The sequence below is a fragment of the Notothenia rossii genome (assembly GCF_949606895.1).
Source record: "Notothenia rossii genome assembly, chromosome: 5".
NCBI lineage: Eukaryota > Metazoa > Chordata > Actinopteri > Perciformes > Nototheniidae > Notothenia > Notothenia rossii.
Genome location: NC_136903.1, coordinates 92,987,284 through 93,010,894, shown reverse-complemented (window position 1 = coordinate 93,010,894; position 23,611 = coordinate 92,987,284). Strand labels below are relative to the sequence as shown.

General features: G+C 43.6%; 1 protein-coding gene across 3 annotated transcripts in view; it reads left to right on the top strand.

Moving 5' to 3' along the window:
* Nucleotides 1-23,611, top strand: part of grm7 (glutamate metabotropic receptor 7) — a 240,060-nt gene that overhangs the window by 123,553 nt on the left and 92,896 nt on the right. For all 3 annotated transcript variants that reach the window (XM_079680198.1, XM_079680199.1, XM_079680200.1), the window contains 2 exons: nt 12,352-12,487; nt 12,698-12,852. In XM_079680198.1, coding sequence (XP_079536324.1) covers nt 12,352-12,487; nt 12,698-12,852 — 291 coding nt within the window. The remainder of the gene's footprint in view (nt 1-12,351; nt 12,488-12,697; nt 12,853-23,611) is intronic.

Below are 23,611 nucleotides of genomic sequence, written 5' to 3'. Positions count from 1 at the left end.
GAGAAAAAGACGAGTAAAGTGACACTTGCCCACTTGTGGCTGTCGGTGGAGACCGAGTTCCCCCACCTCGCCAACAAGGCTGTAAAAGTGCTCATTCCCTTCACCTCCACCTACCTGTGTGAGTGCTCACTCCCTTCACCTCCACCTACCTGTGTGAGTGCTCACTCCCTTCACCTCCACCTACCTGTGTAAGTGCTCATTCCCTTCACCTCCACCTACCTGTGTGAGTGCTCATTCTCTTCACCTCCACCTACCTGTGTGAGTGCTCATTCCCTTCACCTCCACCTACCTGTGTGAGTGCTCATTCCCTTCACCTCCACCTACCTGTGTGAGTGCTCATTCCCTTCACCTCCACCTACCTGTGTGAGTGCAGGTTTTCCGCACTGACTTTGATCAAAAGCAAGTTTGGGTAAAGGCTGCAGCCAGAGGATGATCTGCGTTTATTCCTGTGTGCATCAAAGACGTAGACTCATTGTTCCCACTAAAGTAGGGGTGAGTGTAATAAGGAGCCAAAGTTGACGTTCAGTGTGTTAGCGGGAGCAAATAAGGATTTATCCACCATGTTGAACATTTAAAAAATATGTGTTGAGAACACGGCGTGCGGAAATATACGGGTCGTGCTGCAGCTAGATGTGCCTGTCCTCTGTAAGAAGGTGTCGGCGACTGACATGCAAGGAAGAACGGCTGTCCACAGGCTGTTCCAACTTTAACAACTGGATTAACTTCCAGGGTAGTGAATTGAACATGCTATTGTAATTGGGTGTGTGGTATATGTTCATGCACGGACACGCATGTTCCACAACACACAAACTGAACAACACTCAATTTCCCGATCGCTACCAGCGTCCTTGTGATCTTGTTATAATAACAAGTGCACGTTACTGATGCAATATGGTTGAGACCATTTGGGCTTATTCTAGAGGGGTGCAAGGAATAGTCCAAGTAGTGGGGGAGTTTTATACAATATGTTTAAAACATAAAAATAAAAAGGTTTTAAAAAGTTATTGTTTAATGTTTTAAGGAGGTGACGCTACTCAGCCAATCAAATCAGTGCAGTCAGCACGATAGATTCAAACACAGAGACGAGACAAGAGGAGAGAAGCAGTCGGAGTAATTTCAAATGGCGGAAGGTAGACAGCGAAAACAGAGCATTTCATTATCTTTTCTCTAACTGGACTTCTTTGAAATGCAATTGAATACCCCTGCATTATAGCAACAACAACAATAATAATAATAATAACAGCAATAATAATTGGGAGGGGGGGCGCGGCTGTTCTTATGTTCTCTGAGGGGAGGCTCACCTACCCACACTTTGAAAACCCCTGATCTAAGGTACTGGAAAGGAGGGTCAGGCCGATAGTCGAACCTCAGATTGAGGAGGAACAATGCAGATTCCGTCCTGGTCGTGGAACGACGGATCAGCTTTTTACTCTCGCAAGGATCCTGGAGGGGGCCTTGGAGTACGCTTATCCAGTCTACATGTGTTTTGTAGACTTGGTGAAGGCGTATGACCGGGTTCCCAGTATGTATGGGGTGAGGGGGTCTCTACTCAGGGCCATCCGATCTCTGTACTCCCAAAGCGAGAGCTGTGTCCGGGTCCTCGGCAGTAAGTCGGACCCATTTCAGGTGAGGGTTGGCCTCCGCCAGGGCTGCGCTTTAAGGTCTTGTTCTCGAGTGAGCGAACAATGGAGCGTGAGATGGGTCGGAGAGTCGGAGCAGCGGGAGCGGTACTGCAGTCGCTTTACCGCACCGTGTGACGAAAAGGGAGCTGAGCCAGAAGGCAAAGCTCTCTGTCTACCGGGACATTTTCATCCTACCCTCACCTATGGTCATGAAGGATGGCTCATGACCGAAAGAACGAGATCGCGGGTACAAGCGATTTCAATCATGAAGCAATAAGATACTTGTTTAGTTGTGCAGGTTGTCATGAGAAATAGGTCATGTGCTCCTTTGAATGGAGAAGAGCAAATTAAATAAACATGAATCCTAAACTAAAGCTGAGTGGTCACGCCCCGTGTTGTCCAACCCTTTCGGTGGGAGTAAAACCGAACAGTTATCAACCGACGTTGCACCTGGAAGACAAGAAGCCGGGTGGCGTGGGATAACAAGACAAATGACAAAACAACCAGCAAAGGCCTGAGGAGGAATCCCAAGACGACGGTCAGCTGGGAAAAAGATTGTGAATGCTCCATGTGACTGTTGCATGCTAGCTAGCAGAAAAGTGCTAACAAGTGGGCTACCTGAAGCTAGGCTAGCTGGGCAGGTACGCTAGGCTACCAGAAGCTACCAAGCTATCCTCCTGAAGCTAGCAAGCTAAGCTAGGCTAAGCTAGGCAACCAGAAGCTACCAAGCTATCCTCCTGAAGCAAGGTTAAGCTAGGCTGCCAGAAGCTACCAAGCTATCCTCCTGAAGCTAGCAAGCTAGGCTAAGCTAAGCAACCAGAAGCTACCGAGCTATCCTCTTGAAGCACGGTTAAGCTATGCTACCAGAAGCTACCAATCTATCCTCCTTAAGCTAGAAAGCTAGGCTAGCTAGACTATCTGACTGAAGCCTAACCAGAAAAAGCTTACACACTGAGGAAGTTGTCTGCTAGCCCTGGCTCAAGCTAAAGCTTGAAGGAAGAAGAACCATCGCAGCTTCAGGAAGCTCAAAGAAGAAGCTAGTAGCAGTGGACGTTGGACTGGAACAGAATGGCTGGCGATAAAGAGAAGCCAGAGTCCAGTGCCAAATTGGCAGAAGGGGAGGAGATGCTTGGAGAGCTCAAAAGAGAGCGATCTGGAGCTCAATCAGCATCCACCAGACAGGGGAATATCCTCACCCCAACCGCCAACTCGTCCACAGAAGAAAACCTGAAGGCTGAATGGGACAAGTTTGGCAGCAAATACTGCAACATCATTTCAGCCAACGCGACTACATCGAAGCACTGTCTAAGGCAGACACGGAAGCCAGCAGGCAGCAAGCGAACGTCGGGAAGATGGCCGAGGACTGCGACCAAAGGTTCACAGAGGTCGAACAGGAAGTCAAGTGGTCTCTCTGGTCCAGATTCGCTTTGCTTGAACTAGCTCCTCTCGCTAGACGAGCTGAGAGAGCCATGGACCAAGCAGAGAGGATTGAGGTGAAGCGTGAAACCTTCGGGCTCTGTGAAAGGCAAAAGAACTACCTGAGGGAACTAGCCTCATGGAAGAACTGGATCCCTGCAGCCCATGCAAGTGAGCTAGGAGAGCGTGTGGTGAGCCTGACAGACCGGAGAGAGTCGCTATGGCTCCAGTGGGAGCAAGAGTTCAGTGACTCAAAGAGTAGAGCGGAGGACCGACACACTGCTAACGTGGCTGAATGGGAGACTGCTACTAGGAGCGAAGACTCAGTCAACGCGCCACCCAACCCCAACGGTGAACCACCAGCCAGCGCAGAACGCAGCGCAGAACGCAGCGCAGAACGCAGCGCAGAACGCAGCGCAGAACGCAGCGCACACCCCGGCTCAGCTAGCATGCCGCCGGGAACAGCAAGCAGATCCGTTGGAGCAGTTGGTGTCCTGCAAGGAGCCATGCCTAAAGTCCACCTCGCTCGTATACGCCTGCCCACGTTCACTGGGTGCAGGAAGAGCTTCTACCGCTGGCGATGTGACTGGGAAAGCCTCCAGAGGCAGGGAGAGCCTTCTAGGTCACCTGAGATAAAGAAGCTTCATATCCTGGACAGCCTGGACGGGAAGATAAAGCAGAACCTCGGGCTATCCAACAGTAGGTCCGCTGACGAGATCTTCAGGCTGCTGGAGAACCGATATGGGAACAAAGGGACAATTGCATGGCAGATCATTGAGGGAGTGGACAAGTTTCCTGCTGTCAGAGGAAACCAGCCAAGGAAAACAATTGACCTTATTCAGGCTGTGGAGAGAGCACTGTTTGACCTTATAGACCTGGGAGAGGAGGATGCTCTAAAGAACCGTATAGTGGTGAAGTCCATTGAGAGCAAGCTTCCAGATAACATGAAGCGGGACTGGCTCCTTCAAGTGAGTGACCCCATGAACGGTATAACACCAAGCAACCACTTTGAAGAGGAAGTCCTCGAGAGGATGGAGCAACTGTCGACAGTGGACTCTCCTGAGCAGTCTGACAGGAAGGAGAAGAGGATGGCCTTCACAAAGGCCACGAGAGGAGACGCCTCAAAGGGTGCGTGCGTCATGTGTGGGGACGGAGGAAGGCTGTTTGCCTGCAAGGAGTTCCGAGGGCTTGACCAGCCAGGAAAAAAGGCTCTCTTGAAGAAGGCAGGAGCATGTTCAAAGTGCTTAGGCTCTCATGGTGAAGACAGCAAATACACTCAGAGGTTCCTCTGTACAAAAGACGGCTGTCTGAAAGGGGATTCCTCTGATCACCATTACCTCCTCTGCCCAAAGAAGAGGAGAACGGAGGAGGGCAGTGGAAGGGCAGAAAGAATCAGAGGAAAAGCCAAGCTGACTGAGGAGCAAGAAAAGTTCTTGGCCAATCTACCTCGGGATTTGCTGGAAAAGTACAACAAGACCAAAGTGGTGATGCACACCAGCAAACATGAGAACAGGCTCATAGAGAGTGGACCAAAGGAGCACCCAGTCATCATGATGCTGATGATGGTGACGGCAAACGCGGGACAGAAGACCGGCACCTTGACAGACCTTGCCTCGGACACAGACTATATCACCCACAAAGCCGCCAGACGCCTCCAGCTAAGGGGTGAGGACATCACATTGGTCATCCAGGGAGTTGGAGAGATGACGATGAAGGTCGCTACTAAGAAGTACACCCTGAGAGTAAGGGTGAAAACCCCAAAGGGCTCATGAGCTTCTCTGCTATGACTTGGATAGGATAGCAAGAGTACACCATGCAGTCACCCCGCAGCAGCTCAAGAGGTTTTTCCCAGAAGTCGCTACTGAGGAGCTGGCCTGCCCAAAACAGGTTGAGCTTCTGATAAGCCACAGAGAAGGACGTCTCGCCCCACAGAAGACCAGGGTGATAGGAGACCTCGTTCTGTGGGACAGTCCACTGGGAAAAAGTGTTGGCGGAGCACATCCCGATCTATTCAAGAGCGTGGACATGGCGAAGCACAAGTCCAGAACCCACTTCGCAAGATCGCTGAGGAGCGAAAGTCCGCCTTCCAGGAGGGGATCAGCTTGGAAGGCCACTCTTGGCACAGGTTAAAGGCTATCCAGGCCGGAGTAGATAAGTACACCTTAAGAGGTCAGTGTCGACTAGGCCGAGTTGTAAAAGCCTATCCAGACAGAAGAGGAGTCGTCCGGAACGCTGATATTCAGACCTGTGTTGGCCTTCCTGCCCCCCTCACTGCTGGATCCCAGAAGAGACGGACAGTCCCAGCCCCAACCACTAGCCTCTGCAGAGATGTACAGAGGCTGGTGGTATTGCTCCCCGTGGAGGAGCAGTAGAGGCCGGGGAACTGTCCGAAAAGTTAATCAGGGCTGTGAACGGTTACAGTGACCGACCGATTCCAGCTCCGGTTGTATGGAGAAGGGAGGACCCATCTCACTTGGCTGGGAGGGCAGGACGTCCCTCCTTGGCTTGAAAAAAAACAAAAAGTCCCAGACACCACAAGAGACATTTTGTGTGGTCTCCCTGGATCTAGTGATCGGGAGCCCAAGTGGGAGGTGTGGAGTTAATTTTGGTTGTTTATTCATCTATTTTCTATTTATTTATTTCAATCATGAAGCATTAAGATACTGGTTTAGTTTTGCAGGTTGTCATGAGAAATAGATCTCAGTTGGGAGGGAGCCTTGGTTCCAATATTTTGTTTCCCTTGGGACTCATTTGATTAGGGACCGTTAGCCATCTTAAAAAGGGCAAGTGAAATGTTTCTCGGTCATGTTTGGATCAGCCACAGGGCACACGGGCAGCCGGTGAGTGTTGGATTACACACGTGTTTATGGTGACAGACTTGGTGGTGTATGCTTTATGTAATTAGTGTATTCTGTGTTTTCTCTTAGGGTGATAACTTAGAGTGGATTTGTAAGAAGAGCTTGTGAGACCATGTGCTCCTTTGAATGGAGAAGAGCACGTGAAATAAACATAAATCCTAAACTAAACCCTCGTGGTCACGCCCCGTGTTGTCCAACCCTTTCGGTGGGACCGAACAATGAGGAGCATTTGGGTTTTTAGTAGGGCCGGGACTCGATTAAAACAATTAATCTAATTAATTAGAGGTTTTGTAATTAATTAATCGCATTTTAATCACAGATAAATATTTGACCTGAGAACAGTGAGAAGATGTCAATAAAGCGTGCCGTCACACAGAGGTCATTTGAATTGCTTACCGAGGTCCAATGATCCCCAGTCAGGGCAACACATTCGGCTTTCTCCAATAAACTCTCTTTATCTTCCTTTTCATTGTCATAAAGCCGCTGGATCCTTTTTGTCACTGTCTTTCTGCATGGCAGCTCATATGTTGTGTCAGACGATGCAATCTGTAGTACCTTTTGCAGCCCCTTCTCTTCTACCACTCCAAGTGGTCTACAGTCGAGTGCAATCCAGTGAGCTGGTTATTTTTTCAGACGTGGACTTAGTTATCCTGGCCCTGAAACCAGTCATCTGGTTGGGTGTGGGTCATACTTGTCAACCCTCCCGATTTTCGCGGGAGACTCCCGGTTTCCTCCCGGGGTCATATTTCTCCCGCATTTCTCTCGATTTCTGACAAAATCAGATTTACTCAGGACTGTTTCCACTCTGACTTTAATACAGCTACACCATTGTTTGGTTTCCATGGTAACACGTCTCTTTAGTAGCGCGCAACTCAAAGTCTGAGAGGGTGAGGAAGATATTCACAGAAAACAGAACAAGAATCGACCACTACTCTCTGCTCACTCCTCTCCTGCCCACACATATGCTCCATCAAGGATGGTGCTACAGGCCGCAAGGCAGTGCACTTAGAACTACAATAAGCATGTTAATGTTAATCTAACAGCTCCGGCGATCCAGCTGTTGTTCACTGTGGTTTGTTGTTGTCTGAAGTCATGAACGTTAGTTGGTGCTCCAGTATAATCGGTACGCCTGAAACTCATCCAGTGAGAAACGTTCCGCAGGGCAAAAATAAGTGCAATTAAAATGCGTTAATTTTTTTAACGCATTAATGTTTGTGTAATTAATTAATCTTAATTAACGCGTTAAAGTCCCGGCCCTAGTTTTTATATGTGCATCTTTCTCAAGTTGTTTCTCCTGGTGGAAGAGTTTTGGAACGTGGTGTTTGGCCCTGCAGGCCTCCGTAGGTTCCTATATGTTATCATGCATCTCTTTCACAAAGCCTGTTTATTCTGCCTCTGTTTTGTAAAGTGTTTTCGCCCTCAGACGCTCTGACCCACTCACACCGGAGATTTACCGCCTCTTCAGCTCGTGATTTATTTCCCCATCGCTCGCCTTCTCTCTTTGACGTTCTGTTGTTTCTCCTCGCCTCACTTTGCCTCCTGTCAGCATCTCAATGTGTCCGAGAGACGTTCCTTTAATTAAGGTCTTCCAGTCCATCACACACTGACATCGACTCTCTTTTAGACGCATTGAGAGGTGTAGAAAGGAAGCCCTTCAGATGCTCCTCCTCCGTTTAAGCTCTCTGATCGGTATGGATTATTATGTGCAATATTATATTTATTAATAACGTGCAATTACGTATCTGCCACTACGTCTTTTTCATGACTAAATACTGTGAATAACTATGTGACCGTCTTTGTGTCCTCTAGACGTATTGAAAGGTGTAGAAATGAGGCAGTTTAGATCCTAAGCTCTCTGATTGGTTGATGGACCTTTGGTAATAATAACATGAGAGGCGATGATGTTTCAAGAGTTTAAAGATTCTTTAAGAGGAAACATTTTAACATTTCATTTAAACCAGCCTCCTCAGATACAATTTGAACATGAACCTGACTAACTATTTTACAAACAGAAATGAATCTGTTCTACTCTTTCTGTCAAAAGAAAAATATTTGAATCTTCAATCTCCTGGAAACGTTGATCTGGTTGTTCCTCCTTTCAGTGTGTGGGTCTGAAGAAGCAGTTTTCATCCAATCAGCTTCCTAAATATGATTTAAGGCTCAACGTTAGTTTATTTGTAAAGCACATTTTAAGACACAGAGGCATTCAAAGGGCTTCACATTTAACACATCATAATTAAAAACAAAACAATCAACAACAACAAAACACAATGTGCGTTTCAACAGATACGTGTCATCGCGTCCTGATTTCACAAACTACAGACCGGCCGACCGTTACCATGCATCAACTTGCAGCGTTATTATCCCGTTGACTTTGACAGCGCTATTATAAATATACAACATACTTGTTTATATTTATTGAAGGGGTCAATTTAATGTTTGTGATGTTGATCATCAGCTCAGCGACCTTGTGAGTTCAGACGCTCGTCACATAACTCCAACTATCGCTGTTTGGAGGGGAATGAGACCATAACTCAAACACACACACACACACACACACACAGACGTGGAGCTGCTTTAGCTGAAGACTGATCACCTGGATCAATACTCAGTCGTGTGTAACGGATAAATCCAGAGGAAGTGTTAGTGTTCAGAGAGATGATCATTTCTGGTGTTTATGAGCTGTGAATCCTGCACTGTGTGTGTGTGTGTGTGTGTGTGTGTGTGTGTGTGTGTGTGTGTGTGTGTGTGTGTGTGTGTGTGTGTGTGTGTGTGTGTGTGTGTGTGTGTGTGTGTGTGTGTGTGTGTGTGTGTGTGTGTGTGTGTGTGTGTGTGTGTGTGTGTGTGTGTGTGTGTGTGTGTGTGTGTGTGTGTGTGTGTGTGTGTGTATAATAATAATGTATTTAAATCTTTCCCCGAACAATAACGTGACAGTAACCCAAACTAACATCTCCTAAAAGCGTGTCCTCTGTAGACTGTCTTCATTTAAACCCCTTCAGAATCCGGCTCATCAGCAGGTGGGCCGACACATAGGAGGGATTTGACTTGATGAAAAAAACAAAGATTAAAAACAAAGATAGAAAAACTACTTGAAGAAAACTTTTATAACATTAAAAAATATTTAAAATATGTGTGTGTTCACAGTCCCCAAACAGTAACGCAGCGTCCACACGGCGGCGTGCGCTGAAGCTTGCCGGCGGGCGTGTCTGAAACTCGACCAACAACCAATCACATGAATCTCCCGCCCCGGACACACAAGCACGCGATTTGATTGGCTAGAGCCTGTACTGGCATATGATTCGATTGGCTGACGCTTCTGCAGAGGCTTCGAAAGTTGAACATTGCTCAACCTTTGCAACGCAAGAAACGCGTAGCGACGCTCCCACAATGCAGTCCGGCGAAGCGTGATGTCACCCCATTCAAAGTGCACGGGCAGAAGCATTGAAGCTTCAACGCACGCCGTCGTGTGGACGGGCCGTATTCAGATGTCTCTCCTAATATGAGCGCTGAGAGTAATATATATCTAATATAAAGATCTAATCATGTGAGTGATCTGTTCTGCATGAGTTATTCCGCCTCCATTATTCAACAGATGTTTTCCGAGGCTTACGATTAAAGAAAAAAGACCCGTCTCTCAGATTTTAAATGTCAGATATGATAATACTGAAATTCATTTATTGAAATCCTCCATTTGTCTCCATGCAGGTTCATTTGTTGAGCCTCAGTGATATATCTCCAGGACTCCTCTTCTCCAAGTCAATATATTAACTGAGGCGTGATAAATCAAATATGTTCATCTGGTCTTTTATTCCACACATGAATAAACCATCTAGCTTCAGGTGAGCCATGTTTAAACCATGCCGGAGATTTCATATTCTGAATACTCTGAGTCCATCACGGGTAAATCACCCTCATGCTTTCAGACGTAAACTATCAGAGAGGGAGCTCCTTTAAACCTGGGGGGGGGGTCTCTGTGTAATCTCATTCAAATGCATAAAAGATGGTTTAAATAACCAAGATCTGTCTCTGGAAAGATAAGTTACAATGATTATAGAAGTCAAAACATTAAAAGACTTACAATTCTGAAAAAAGTTGAAGTTCAGAAAAAGTGAAATATCTGAAGCAAATAGAGAAAAAGTGAAATGTCTGGAGCATCGCGTTTACAAACAGTGAGCTCCTTTGAACCTGAGGGGGGGTCTCTGTGTGATCTCATTCAAATACATAAGAGATGGTTTGAACCTGAGGGGGGGTCTCTGTGTAATCTCATTCAAATACATAAGAGATGGTTTGAACCAGGGGTCACCAACCTTTTTAAGACCACGGCCTTGGTGAAAGGCGAGATCTACCTATCGAGTGAAAGAGACGGCCCAGACAGTACTTCCAGTTTGAGGCCTAATTGCATTTTCCATCTGTTCGAGTGAAGGAGTAAATTATTTTGTTGACAGCAACAACAAAGAAAAGAATAACATCTTGCAGTGAGCAGATAAAGTGCAATTTAAAGCCTTACCCACTGAAGCTTCATGCAAGTGCAACATTTAACATTACAACTAGTTATTTTAACACATTCTTACAAATTCAAAATTCTAACAACATTCTTTGTCCGTGCATAGACCATTGGTGCGCTCACACCGGACGCGATGCGAATGACGCGTTCGTGAGGTAGCCGATCGGCCGTGAGGGTCTCAGCCTGCCGTCACTGAGGTTGAATCAGAAAACCAGACCATCAGCCGTTAGCTGTTAGCACTCAGAGCTCACAGCTCCTCATATCTGTTCAGAACCTGTATAACCTGTATCTGTGTCTGGAGCAGCTACAACGTTAGCTTAGCCGGATCGACCCGATCTCCATTCAGACAACACGCATTTTAAAAGGTTGTTCGCCTGCCGTCTGTCTGCACACTTGTCAAAGCATTAATTCATGTCTCTTACTAACCGGTATCAGTATGTTGTTACTTCGGCATCATTTTGAAACGTGTATTACAATTATATCACGGTAAAGGTTCATTTTGTTGTAGTTGTAGTACCAAAAGTGCAGTGAATTCAAAAATATGCAGCATTACTTGAAGTCAGTCTTTTATATCCGGGAGCGACAGGGAATGTGTCAAAGATCCATCAATCAAGTGGCACCTGCTAACGGGGTGATGGGTGATAGGCTCACATCTAAACACTTCCTCTTTTTTCTTTTACTTTTCTTTTGTTAACGCCGCACAATCTACCCGCTCCGCACTGAACATTATGAAAGGAAGTGACAATTTTGAAAGAAATCAAAATTCAGAAAAAAAGTCATAACTAAAAAAAGTGAAATTTCTGAAAAAGTCAACATTCAGAGAAAAACAGCAGCTGGGGAAAACATTTAGAGTATAGAATAAAAAAGTCAAAATTCTCAAAAGTAAAATATTTTGAAAAATAAACATTTGGAGAGAAAGTAAAACAGAGTGTCACTGTTGTTGGAAAGCACTGGAGCTGAAGTACAAAGTGAAAACATAGAAATAGTGATATTACCTTTTATTCGCCGGTTAGACCGTGTGTGACACGGAGATGAGAGAAGTCTATCGAATGCTTTCACACCCTGAGCTGCTGAGGGACCTCTGTTCTGGAGCCCTGCAGCATTCCCCTCACTGTTTTAAGATGCCTGAGCAGAGACGTTGGAGGTTATATGAAATGTCAGCGGCTCTTTCTTCTGATCCGTGAAGTCTTCTTTCAATCAGCTGTGCCTCAAACTTCTGGAAAGGACTTTTAAAGGAGGTTTCTGGAAGTCATTGAAGAGAGTCTTTTAACCTCAGACAGAGACGTGAGGCTAGACCCTGACATGACTTCACTTCCTGTCATCTGGTCTGGAGCTCGATATATTTATAAGATATATATATATGCCGTTAATAACTGTTCAATATATACCTGGCGGCTAAATCCTCAGAACTGTTACAGGATGTGTTTTTTCTAAATAAAAATTATGATAATATACATTACATGTTACTCGTTATATATTTTCTTTTATCTTTGATTTTTTTTATGCATGCTTCTAACATTAAGCTGTCTTTGGCTCTTTTCTGTGTAACGAATGCACACGTCCCCTCTGTGGGACTAATAAAGGGATTCTGATTCTGGATGGTTTCTGGATGTGTTTTTGGTCGTTATCCTGAAATAACGTCTGAGCTTAACACAAGCTGAAGAGATTTTAACGCTTTGTTCTACCACATCACATATGTCAGTACATTCCCAACTGGTGGATTTGAAAAATAGAGGTTCCTAACATTGGTTAGGTTGGAAATGAGCTATTAGCTAAAATCTGGCATAATTCATCTCTTCTCTTTTCTGAGATGAATGTATTTGTATGAGTGGTCCTTGTTGAAATAAATACATCATATATATATAACAAGTGTCCAACACTAGCTGCGTGAAGTGAAGTCATGTCTCTTAATGGATTTGTATTAATGAAGGCTTCTCTTTGTGTCCCTCAGGAGGAATCTGCATCGCTCAGTCTCTGAAGATTCCTCACGACCACAAACCCTCAGACTTTGATAAAATAATCCGCATGCTACTGGACACTCGATACGCCCGCGCCGTCATCCTGTTCGCCTCCGACGAGGACATCAGGTACGTCCCAGTTACAGCTTAAAAGGACAGCCGTACAACATATTGGAGACATACAACAAAAAGTGCAAATTCTGAAAGAGAAAACTAATCTGGAAACAAAAGGCCCGGTCCCTTCCAATAAGGAACAGATTTTTACTGTCAGATTGTTTATTATTAGTAGTAGTAGGATGTTGTCTGTGAAGTTTTACAGCCTGTATTTCTTCTATCCAGAGGCATCCTGAATGCCAGTAAGCGAGCGGACCAGGTGGGTCACTTCCTGTGGATCGGCTCTGACAGCTGGGGCGCCAAAAACAGCCCAATTCTGCAGCTGGAGGAGGCGGCTGTGGGCGCCGTCACCATCCTGCCCAAAAGAGCCACCATCAGTGGTACGTTCAATATGTCACATTCACTCCATCCTGCCCAAAAGAGCCTCCATCAGTGATACGATCAATATCTCACATTCACTCCATCCTGCCCAAAAGAGCCACCATCAGTGGTACGTTCAATATGTCACATTCACTCCATCCTGCCCAAAAGAGCCTCTATCAGTGATACGTTCAATATATCACATTCACTCCATCCTGCCCAAAAGAGCCTCCATCAGTGATACGTTCAATATATCACATTCACTCCATCCTGCCCAAAAGAGCCTCCATCAGTGATACGATCAATATATCACATTCACTCCATCCTGCCCAAAAGAGCCTCTATCAGTGATACGTTCAATATATCACATTCACTCCATCCTGCCCAAAAGAGCCTCCATCAGTGATACGTTCAATATCTCACATTCACTCCATCCTGCCCAAAAGAGCCTCCATCAGTGATACGTTCAATATATCACATTCACTCCATCCTGCCCAAAAGAGCCTCTATCAGTGATACGATCAATATATCACATTCACTCCATCCTGCCCAAAAGAGCCACCATCAGTGATACGTTCAATATATCACATTCACTCCATCCTGCCCAAAAGAGCCTCCATCAGTGATACGTTCAATATATCACATTCACTCCATCCTGCCCAAAAGAGCCACCATCAGTGATACGATCAATATATCACATTCACTCCATCCTGCCCAAAAGAGCCACCATCAGTGATACGATCAATATATCACATTCACTCCATCCTGCCCAAAAGAGCCTCCATCAGTGATACGTTCAATATATCACATTCACTCCATCCTGCCCAAAAGAGCCACCATCAGTGATACGTTCAATATATCACATTCACTCCATCCTGCCCAAAAGAGCCACCATCAGTGATACGTTCAATATATCACATTCACTCCATCCTGCCCAAAAGAGCCTCCATCAGTGATACGTTCAATATATCACATTCACTCCATCCTGCCCAAAAGAGCCACCATCAGTGATACGTTCAATATATCACATTCACTCCATCCTGCCCAAAAGAGCCTCCATCAGTGATACGATCAATATATCACATTCACTCCATCCTGCCCAAAAGAGCCTCCATCAGTGATACGTTCAATATATCACATTCACTCCATCCTGCCCAAAAGAGCCACCATCAGTGATACGATCAATATATCACATTCACTCCATCCTGCCCAAAAGAGCCACCATCAGTGATACGATCAATATATCACATTCACTCCATCCTGCCCAAAAGAGCCACCATCAGTGATACGATCAATATATCACATTCACTCCATCCTGCCCAAAAGAGCCTCCATCAGTGATACGATCAATATATCACATTCACTCCATCCTGCCCAAAAGAGCCTCCATCAGTGATACGATCAATATATCACATTCACTCCATCCTGCCCAAAAGAGCCACCATCAGTGATACGATCAATATATCACATTCACTCCATCCTGCCCAAAAGAGCCTCCATCAGTGATACGTTCAATATATCACATTCACTCCATCCTGCCCAAAAGAGCGTCCATCAGACTGCTGGTTAGGAATACCTGCTGTGAACATTCACATATCTATCTAGGGTGACCCATTCACTTCCTATGGAAAACCACAGGGGGTACAGAGTTCACTGGATTCAAGTCTCTCTCACCATGTCTCTATCACCATGTCTCGATCACCATGTCTCTATCACCATGTCTCTATCACCAAGTCTCTATCACCATGTCTCTATCACCATGTCTCTATCACCATGTCTCTATCACCATGTCTCTATCACCATGTCTCTATCACCATGTCTCTATCACCATGTCTCTATCACCATGTCTCTATCACCATGTCTCTATCATCATGTCTCTATCACCATGTCTCTATCACCATGTCTCTATCATCATGTCTCTATCACCATGTCTCTATCACCATGTCTCTATCATCATGTCTCTATCACCATGTCTCTATCACCATGTCTCTCTCACCATGTCTCTATCACCATGTCTCTATCACCATGTCTCTATCACCATGTCTCTATCACCATGTCTCTATCACCAAGTCTCTATCACCAAGTCTCTATCACCAAGTCTCTATCACCATGTCTCTATCACCAAGTCTCTATCACCATGTCCCTATCACCATGTCTCTATCATCATGTCTCTATCACCATGTCTCTATCACCTCAGCAGCGTCAGTGTAGATGTGTCCATGACAAACTGAAGTCCTCCTCCAACAGAGCAACATGAATACAGGACATCAAACAGATCAAAGAGTGCAAGAAGGTCTCTATACAAGCTAATGGATATATAGATCAATAATGGATTATAATATATAGATAAATAATGGAATATAATATATAGATAAATAATGGAATATAATATATAGATCAATAATGGAATATAATATATAGATCAATAATGGAATATAATATATAGATCAATAATGGAATATAATATATAGATAAATAATGGAATATAATATATAGATCAATAATGGAATATAATATATAGATAAATAATGGAATATAATATATAGATCAATAATGGAATATAATATATAGATCAATAATGGAATATAATATATAGATCAATAATGGAATATAATATATAGATCAATAATGGAATATAATATATAGATCAATAATGGAATATAATATATAGATCAATAATGGAATATAATATATAGATAAATAATGGAATATAATATATAGATCAATAATGGAATATAATATATAGATCAATAATGGAATATAATATATAGATAAATAAAGTGCAAGTTGCTAACAGATGAATGTTATGGATGTTCTTCACAGAGTCCAGGGGCCGTATTCACAAAGGATCTTAGGGCTAAAAGTAGCTCCTAACTGGCGAATTTAGGAGAAACTCCTAAACATAATGGGCGTGTCAGTCTTAAATGTAGGACTCCTAATTGTATTCACTAAGATCAATTCACAAAGTATTTTAGGCCTAAAAGTATCACCTAAGTTTAGGAGAGCTTAAAAGTCCTCGAGAGGACTCCTAACTCAGTAAGACATATTCACAAAGAATCTGAAAATGGCTGTGAGACTAAATGTTTTGGAGACAATGGAAGACTGTGAATTGATCAAGAGATATAGGCTAAATCGTGAGGGTATCACACTTGTTGTTGAATTAGTGCGGGATGCAATAACATCCCCGACTAACAGGAATAACCCGATTAGTCCGGAAATAAAATGTTTGGCAACACTACGATATTTAGCAACAGGGAAAATGCAACTTTGCAATGCCGACGATTTAGGAATATCGCAACCATCAGTCAGCCGTGCCATAAACCAAACCATCAACGCGCTCTCTAGACCACATATCATCCAACAGTTTATCCCGTTTCCTTTGGACAATCAACAACTACACAGGATCAAAGCCAACTTCATGGCAATGCAGGTATGCCCGGTGCGGTCGGTGCTATTGACGGGACGCACATAAAAATAATTGCGCCATCAAAAGATGAGGACGTGTTCGTCAATAGAAAGAAAGTACATTCCATCAACACGCAGATTGTTTTTATTCATCATGATAGGGGGCTTTAACGGCGGTATGGGCTGTTATTGAAAGTGTTTAAGTGCTGGAAATATGCTCATTGGATAATAGTTTGCAGGGTGCTTTTAATTGCCTCCTTGATTTAATGCAATTTACGTATTTTTATTGTTTGCTCTGTCTCTTTAACGTGCATATACAACGTCATTATCGTGGTCTGCACAAACTTGTCATCATGCGTGTATTCTGCTAACTGCACTGTCCATAACTATTTGATAGGAATCATTTCTAGCCTCGGCTATTTCCTTGTTTTAGTGGGCTCGTTTGTGAGATGTTGCGGATGAGTTTCACCGAGACCGCCTGCTCTGAACAACCAATCACTGTACTGACCGCTTCTAAACTCATGCACGAGAATCAACGTCATCCATAGCAACGGCGCGTCACTCTTAGTTCACTCTTAGTGATTTATCCTTAGTATGAGTAGGTCTCAGCGGCTTTGTGAATAACTTTTAAGAAAAAACTCCTACGTAAAATGTTTTAGCGCGAGTTAGGAGCACTCCTAGCGGTAAGATAAAATGCTTTGTGAATACGGCCCCAGGTGTTTACGGTCTTTGTGCTGGTTTTAGTCCTGATGCTGCGGGACAGTTTGTGGCTGGGGTCTTTTTGTAATCTGTGACATGTTGTAATGTAAACTAAACTTCAAAGTCAATGAAAGTGATCAGAAAAGTTCTATTTGAATAACTCTACTGTGGAGGATATCATGAGGCATTGGATGTAAAACACAATATTTATGATGAAGGCAGTCACGGATAATATAAACCCAATATGTCTCCTTCCTCTCCTGAGCTCCAGCTTCTTTATCTCCTGAGTGTTGCTCTCCATCACCAGCCAGAACATTCATGCTGTCACTAAATGGCCCGGGACTGTTTGATGATGATTACATATCATCACCTTCGTCTTCCTGCCATCAGCCCGTCTCCGTCTCACTCAGTCTGCAGGGGTTTAAGCAAAGTTCCTCTAAAGGAGAAAAGAAACGCTTCCTCTCTCCTCGTCTGTCCGGAGAGGCAAAAGCATCTCTGTTTGGCCTGGGCATTCATTATTAAAATAGTGTGGATTGAACGTTAAACAGACCACCAGACTTCGAAATAAATAAGAGGAGAAAACGTCAAAAATGTCAAAGTCCTGAGAAAAAGTTGAAATCCTAAGAAAAAGTCACATTTCTGAGAAAAATTCAAAATCTAGCTTTCATTGGAATTCCATCCAAACAATTCTTGAAAAAGAAAAAGCCATAATAGTTTGATTCGTGGTCGTGGACTGGTTTAGAAGATGTTTGAGTTCTTAAATGGTCAGATTTGATCTCTTTGGGGATTCGAGTCCATCTTAAAGGACAGAGAACAGAATCCATTGGTCGATGGGATTGCTCTTAAATCTCCTAATTGAAGTCGTTTTAAAATTGTGCCAGTTTTTAATGTTTTCTAACAGTTTCCTTTATTTGCATATTGCCTGGTTAATGTTCCATTTCATCAGTGTGTTACAGCTGCATTCCTCTGCCTGTATGGTGTTCACATGTTGTAACTCTGTTCATGCTGCCCTCTTTTTGTATTTGCAGCGTTTTGTATTTGCAGCTTTTAGTAAACGCTGCATGTCTCCTCAAGCTGTTGAATGCTCTCTAAACGATGCAGGTGTTGCTGAAGATGTTTCTTCATTTGGAACATTTGGGTTTTTATATCTGCATCTTTCTGAAGCTGCTCCTCCTGATGGGAGAGGTTCGGGATGTTGTTTCCAATCTTTTTTATCACGATTTCTTTCTTAAATATAAAAGGCAGTTCCTCAAACATATAAAGTTAGGAAACAGGAATGAGTTCTTACATCCTGATTCTCATATCTGTGTTTTGATCAATATCGGCTAAAGTTGATCAAAGTCTGATTGAGGTTGTTTCCCCGCGCTGCTCGCTCCAGCTGGCTCGCTGCAAACCAGCTGTAATTATAATGTGAGGAGTGGAATCAAAGAATCAGTGATCTCCAACGAGAGCCATCGTGAGCAGATATCAGTGTCAATAGTCCAACACTCTTCTTCCAAGAAATCAACACGTTTCTGTTTGTCTTTCTGACAAAGTGTTTTTCAGCGAGCGTCAGAGGAGCGGGAGACGGCATGAGAGGAAACACGACTTTCTGCATTCCTGTCTTTACATGAACACGCAGCGCCGTCAGAGCGCCTGTCGCTCCTAACAAAGCTTTCTGACAGCGAGACGTTTCTCTGTTGTTCTGTTCCAGGGAAGCTGTGAATAAAACATGAATCCACAAAAACAGCCACTAATGAGGAGTCAGATTCTCAGATCAGAATCCTCCCACTCCCCAAAGCCTCGCTGATCGTGCTGCCAATGCTCTGCTGCAGCGTCGGCTCATGCCCTTTCCCTCGCCTGAAAAACATATTACACCCACATTTTGAGAATCAGGAGTCCTGCCCCGAGGCTCACCGTGTGACCTTCACTAACTACTTCCTGTTCCTTCGTTTCCTGACAAATGATTTATGGATATTGGAGTTTTGGGCATAAAGACGTTGGTGGGGATTGTGGGCCGTGACGGGCAGTCTGGGTAACGTCATTCTCTCTCAGCTTTATGAGGCTCTCCTCCTCTCTCTCAGTAACACCATTAGCTGGTTGTGTGTTAATGTGATTCAACTCAACATGTCAGCACAAACCCGTCTTTAAACTACATTTCAAAACCACAACAACCTTCCTCAAGACGACCCAAAGGATCCAAAGCTCATTATACCGTGCTGAGCAGTTCCCTAAAGTCTCTGATGCTTTGTTTGGTTTATTTTTTAGAAGTTTGCTCCTATTTTGCCATTATATGAGACAGTGAGTGGAAGTAGGAACAGAAAACAAGTCGAATTAAATATTTAAAGAAGAAATATTATTATATGCACCTTTCCACACAAAAATGAAAGACATTAAGAGCATTAAGAAATAGATGGCATTTAAACACTCATTGAAAAGCAAAGAAAATAAGACATGAATAACACAGGTACATGCATACAGTACAGTGTGAGATGTGAATAGTTCAATTCAAAGCAGCTACACACGTACAAGTCCTCGGCCTGGATTTAAAAGGACGTGCAGGTTTGGTAGTTTGTTCCAGATTATAGTCCTTCTTCTTCCCTGTCTGAGTCTCTATTGGAGGTGGTGTCCACAGTCTGTTGGATTTCAAAAAGGTTATCATCCTGAACCCTCAGTTTGTCCAGGACCCCATTTCTTAATGGTTTAGTTCATCAGTAAGTAGTTTCTGGTCCAGCATTAGAGACCATCCCTCTAATACTGTAAAGCTTCAAATGTTTTAAACGCGCTATTGAGACCAAAAGTGTTTTTTTACCAGGCTGTAAACATGTTCATTTCTGCTGGGAACTTTAACATGGAGGTTTATATATAGAGAGAGAGAGAGAGAGAGAGAGAGAGAGAGAGAGAGAGAGAGAGAGAGAGAGAGAGATCTTCTATAAGAAAGGAGGAACTCACACTATGTAGCAACTGAGAACATAAACCCTTTGAGACGTGACTTTAACGTGTCGTGTAAAGAAGTTATGGACATCTCTCCGCTCATGAACTTTGTGACTCAGTCCTCACTTCAGACATTTTGGTCAAACACAAACAAACCAAAAATTAAAATGCAGCAAAACGTCTCCTACGCAGCTCAGTCCGGAGAAAGGAGAGTCAGTGTGAACGTGAGAGGGACTGAGGCTCAGTCCGGAGAAAGGAGAGTCAGTGTGAACGTGAGAGGAACTGAGGCTCAGTCCGGAGAAAGGAGAGTCAGTGTGAACGTGAGAGGAACTGAGGCTCAGTCCGGAGAAAGGAGAGTCAGTGTGAACGTGAGAGGAACTGAGGCTCAGTCCGGAGAAAGGAGAGTCAGTGTGAACGTGAGAGGAACTGAGGCTCAGTCCGGAGAAAGGAGAGTCAGTGTGAGCGTGAGAGGAACTGAGTCTCAGTCCGGAGAAAGGAGAGTCAGTGTGAACGTGAGAGGAACTGAGGCTCAGTCCGGAGAAAGGAGAGTCAGTGTGAACGTGAGAGGAACTGAGGCTCAGTCCGGAGAAAGGAGAGTCAGTGTGAACGTGAGAGGAACTGAGGCTCAGTCCGGAGAAAGGAGAGTCAGTGTGAGCGTGAGAGGAACTGAGTCTCAGTCCGGAGAAAGGAGAGTCAGTGTGAGCGTGAGAGGAACTGAGGCTCAGTCCGGAGAAAGGAGAGTCAGTGTGAACGTGAGAGGAACTGAGGCTCAGTCCGGAGAAAGGAGAGTCAGTGTGAACGTGAGAGGAACTGAAGCTCAGTCCGGAGAAAGGAGAGTCAGTGTGAACGTGAGAGGAACTGAAGCTCAGTCCGGAGAAAGGAGAGTCAGTGTGAACGTGAGAGGAACTGAGGCTCAGTCCGGAGAAAGGAGAGTCAGTGTGAACGTGAGAGGAACTGAGGGAGGGGTTGTGAGGAGAGACATGTGGATACACCTCCCCCATCCTCTTTGTCTGAAACACCGAGCCGTTGGGTCCAGGGTTTCCAAGTGCACGCTGCAGATAGAGCATTTTGATCTGCCTCTATGTTTAAAACATGACCAGTATCTGCCAAGATGGATGTCCTCCTGCACACATTAGCCTGAGAGGAAACAGGAAGTGACTGTGAGCTTATGTAAGGAGGATTCACGGCTGCAGACCTGATGTGCTCTTGAGAAGAAAGAGGGTTAATAATACTCCATGCATGACTTATCCTGCTATCTGAGATGTTCTCCACACGGTGAGCCTGTCTGCTTTGATAGCACGGCAGTTTGTTATTGCACTCTTGAGGAAAAAGCAATATTTAGCTGCAGAGGACAGATGAGAAAATGATCTACAGTTACTGATTCCCCGCAGGAGATGCAACAGGGAACTGAGTATCACAGAGAAATGAAGACATATGGTGTGAAAGGGATGTTTCCTATTGGACACACAGAGCTTTGAATGGATGTGTCCAGGAGCAGCAGCTTATCCTCCAACAAGGATCTCCTGAAAGTGACAGGGCTGCACATGGTGCGTGATGCTTTATAATTAAAGATGCTGCTGCAGTCAACATCCATTACTGTTGTTTATCTGAAGGTGGCCTGATGCTGTTTCAACCGCCCTGTAGTCCAGCATTAATCACAAACATGTGCTTTATTTTTAGCCAACAGTCGTAAATGTGTTGTAACACCTCATATGAAAAAAATGTCCCAACTTGTCCACAGATTTATTACCTCAGATTGTATAGAAGTCTATGAGGAAATGTTCCTTCTTCTCTCTCTCTTTATTACCTCAGATTGTATAGAAGTCTGTGAGGAAATGTTCCTACTTCTCTCTCTCTTTATTACCTCAGATTGTATAGAAGTCTATGAGGAAATGTTCCTTCTTCTCTCTCTCTTTATTACCTCAGATTGTATAGAAGTCTGTGAGGAAATGTTCCTACTTCTCTCTCTCTCTTTATTACCTCAGATTGTAGAGAAGTCTATGAGGAAATGTTCCTACTTCTCTCTCTCTTTATTACCTCAGATTGTATAGAAGTCTGTGAGGAAATGTTCCTACTTCTCTCTCTCTCTTTATTACCTCAGATTGTATAGAAGTCTATGAGGAAATGTTCCTACTTATCTCTCTCTTTATTACCTCAGATTGTATAGAAGTCTATGAGGAAATGTTCCTACTTATCTCTCTCTTTATTACCTCAGATTGTATAGAAGTCTATGAGGAAATGTTCCTACTTCTCTGTCTCTTTATTACCTCAGATTGTATAGAAGTCTATGAGGAAATGTTCCTACTTCTCTCTCTGTCTTTATTACCTCAGATTGTATAGAAGTCTATGAGGAAATGTTCCTACTTATCTCTCTCTTTATTACCTCAGATTGTAGAGAAGTCTATGAGGAAATGTTCCTACTTCTCTCTCTCTTTATTACCTCAGATTGTATAGAAGTCTATGAGGAAATGTTCCTACTTCTCTCTCTCTCTTTATTACCTCAGATTGTATAGAAGTCTATGAGGAAATGTTCCTACTTCTCTCTCTCTTGATTACCTCAGATTGTATAGAAGTCTATGAGGAAATGTTCCTACTTCTCTCTCTCTTTATTACCTCAGATTGTATAGAAGTCTATGAGGGAATGTTCCTACTTCTCTCTCTCTTGATTACCTCAGATTGTAGAGAAGTCTATGAGGAAATGTTCCTACTTCTCTCTCTCTTTATTACCTCAGATTGTAGAGAAGTATATGAGGAAATGTTCCTACTTCTCTCTCTCTTTATTACCTCAGATTTTATAGAAGTCTATGAGGAAATGTTCCTACTTCTCTCTCTCTTTATTACCTCAGATTGTAGAGAAGTCTATGAGGAAATGTTCCTACGTCTCTCTTTATTACCTCAGATTGTAGAGAAGTCTATGAGGAAATGTGCCTACTTCTCTCTCTCTTGATTACCTCAGATTGTAGAGAAGTCTATGAGGAAATGTTCCTACTTCTCTCTCTCTTTATTACCTCAGATTGTATAGAAGTCTATGAGGAAATGTTCCTACTTCTCTCTCTCTTGATTACCTCAGATTGGAGAGAAGTCTATGAGGAAATGTTCCTACTTCTCTCTCTATATATTACCTCAGATTGTATAGAAGTCTATGAGGAAATGTTCCTACTTCTCTCTTTATTACCTCAGATTGTAGAAAAGTCTATGAGGAAATGTTCCTACTTCTCTCTTTATTACCTCAGATTGTAGAAAAGTCTATGAGGAAATGTTCCTACTTCTCTCTCTCTCTCTCTCTATTACCTCAGATTGTAGAGAAGTCTATGAGGAAATGTTCCTACTTCTCTCTCTCTTTATTACCTCAGATTGTATAGAAGTCTATGAGGAAATGTTCCTACTTCTCTCTCTCTTTATTACCTCAGATTGTAGAGAAGTCTATGAGGAAATGTTCCTACTTCTCTCTCTCTTTATTACCTCAGATTGTAGAGAAGTCTATGAGGAAATGTTCCTACTTCTCTCTCTCTTTATTACCTCAGATTGTATAGAAGTCTATGAGGAAATGTTCCTACTTCTCTCTCTCTCTATTACCTCAGATTGTAGAGAAGTCTATGAGAAAATGTTCCTACTTCTCTCTCTCTCTTTATTACCTCAGATTGTAGAGAAGTCTATGAGGAAATGTTCCTACGTCTCTCTTTATTCCCTCAGATTGTAGAGAAGCCTATGAGGAAATGTTCCTACTTCTCTCTCTCTCTTTATTACATCAGATTGTAGAGA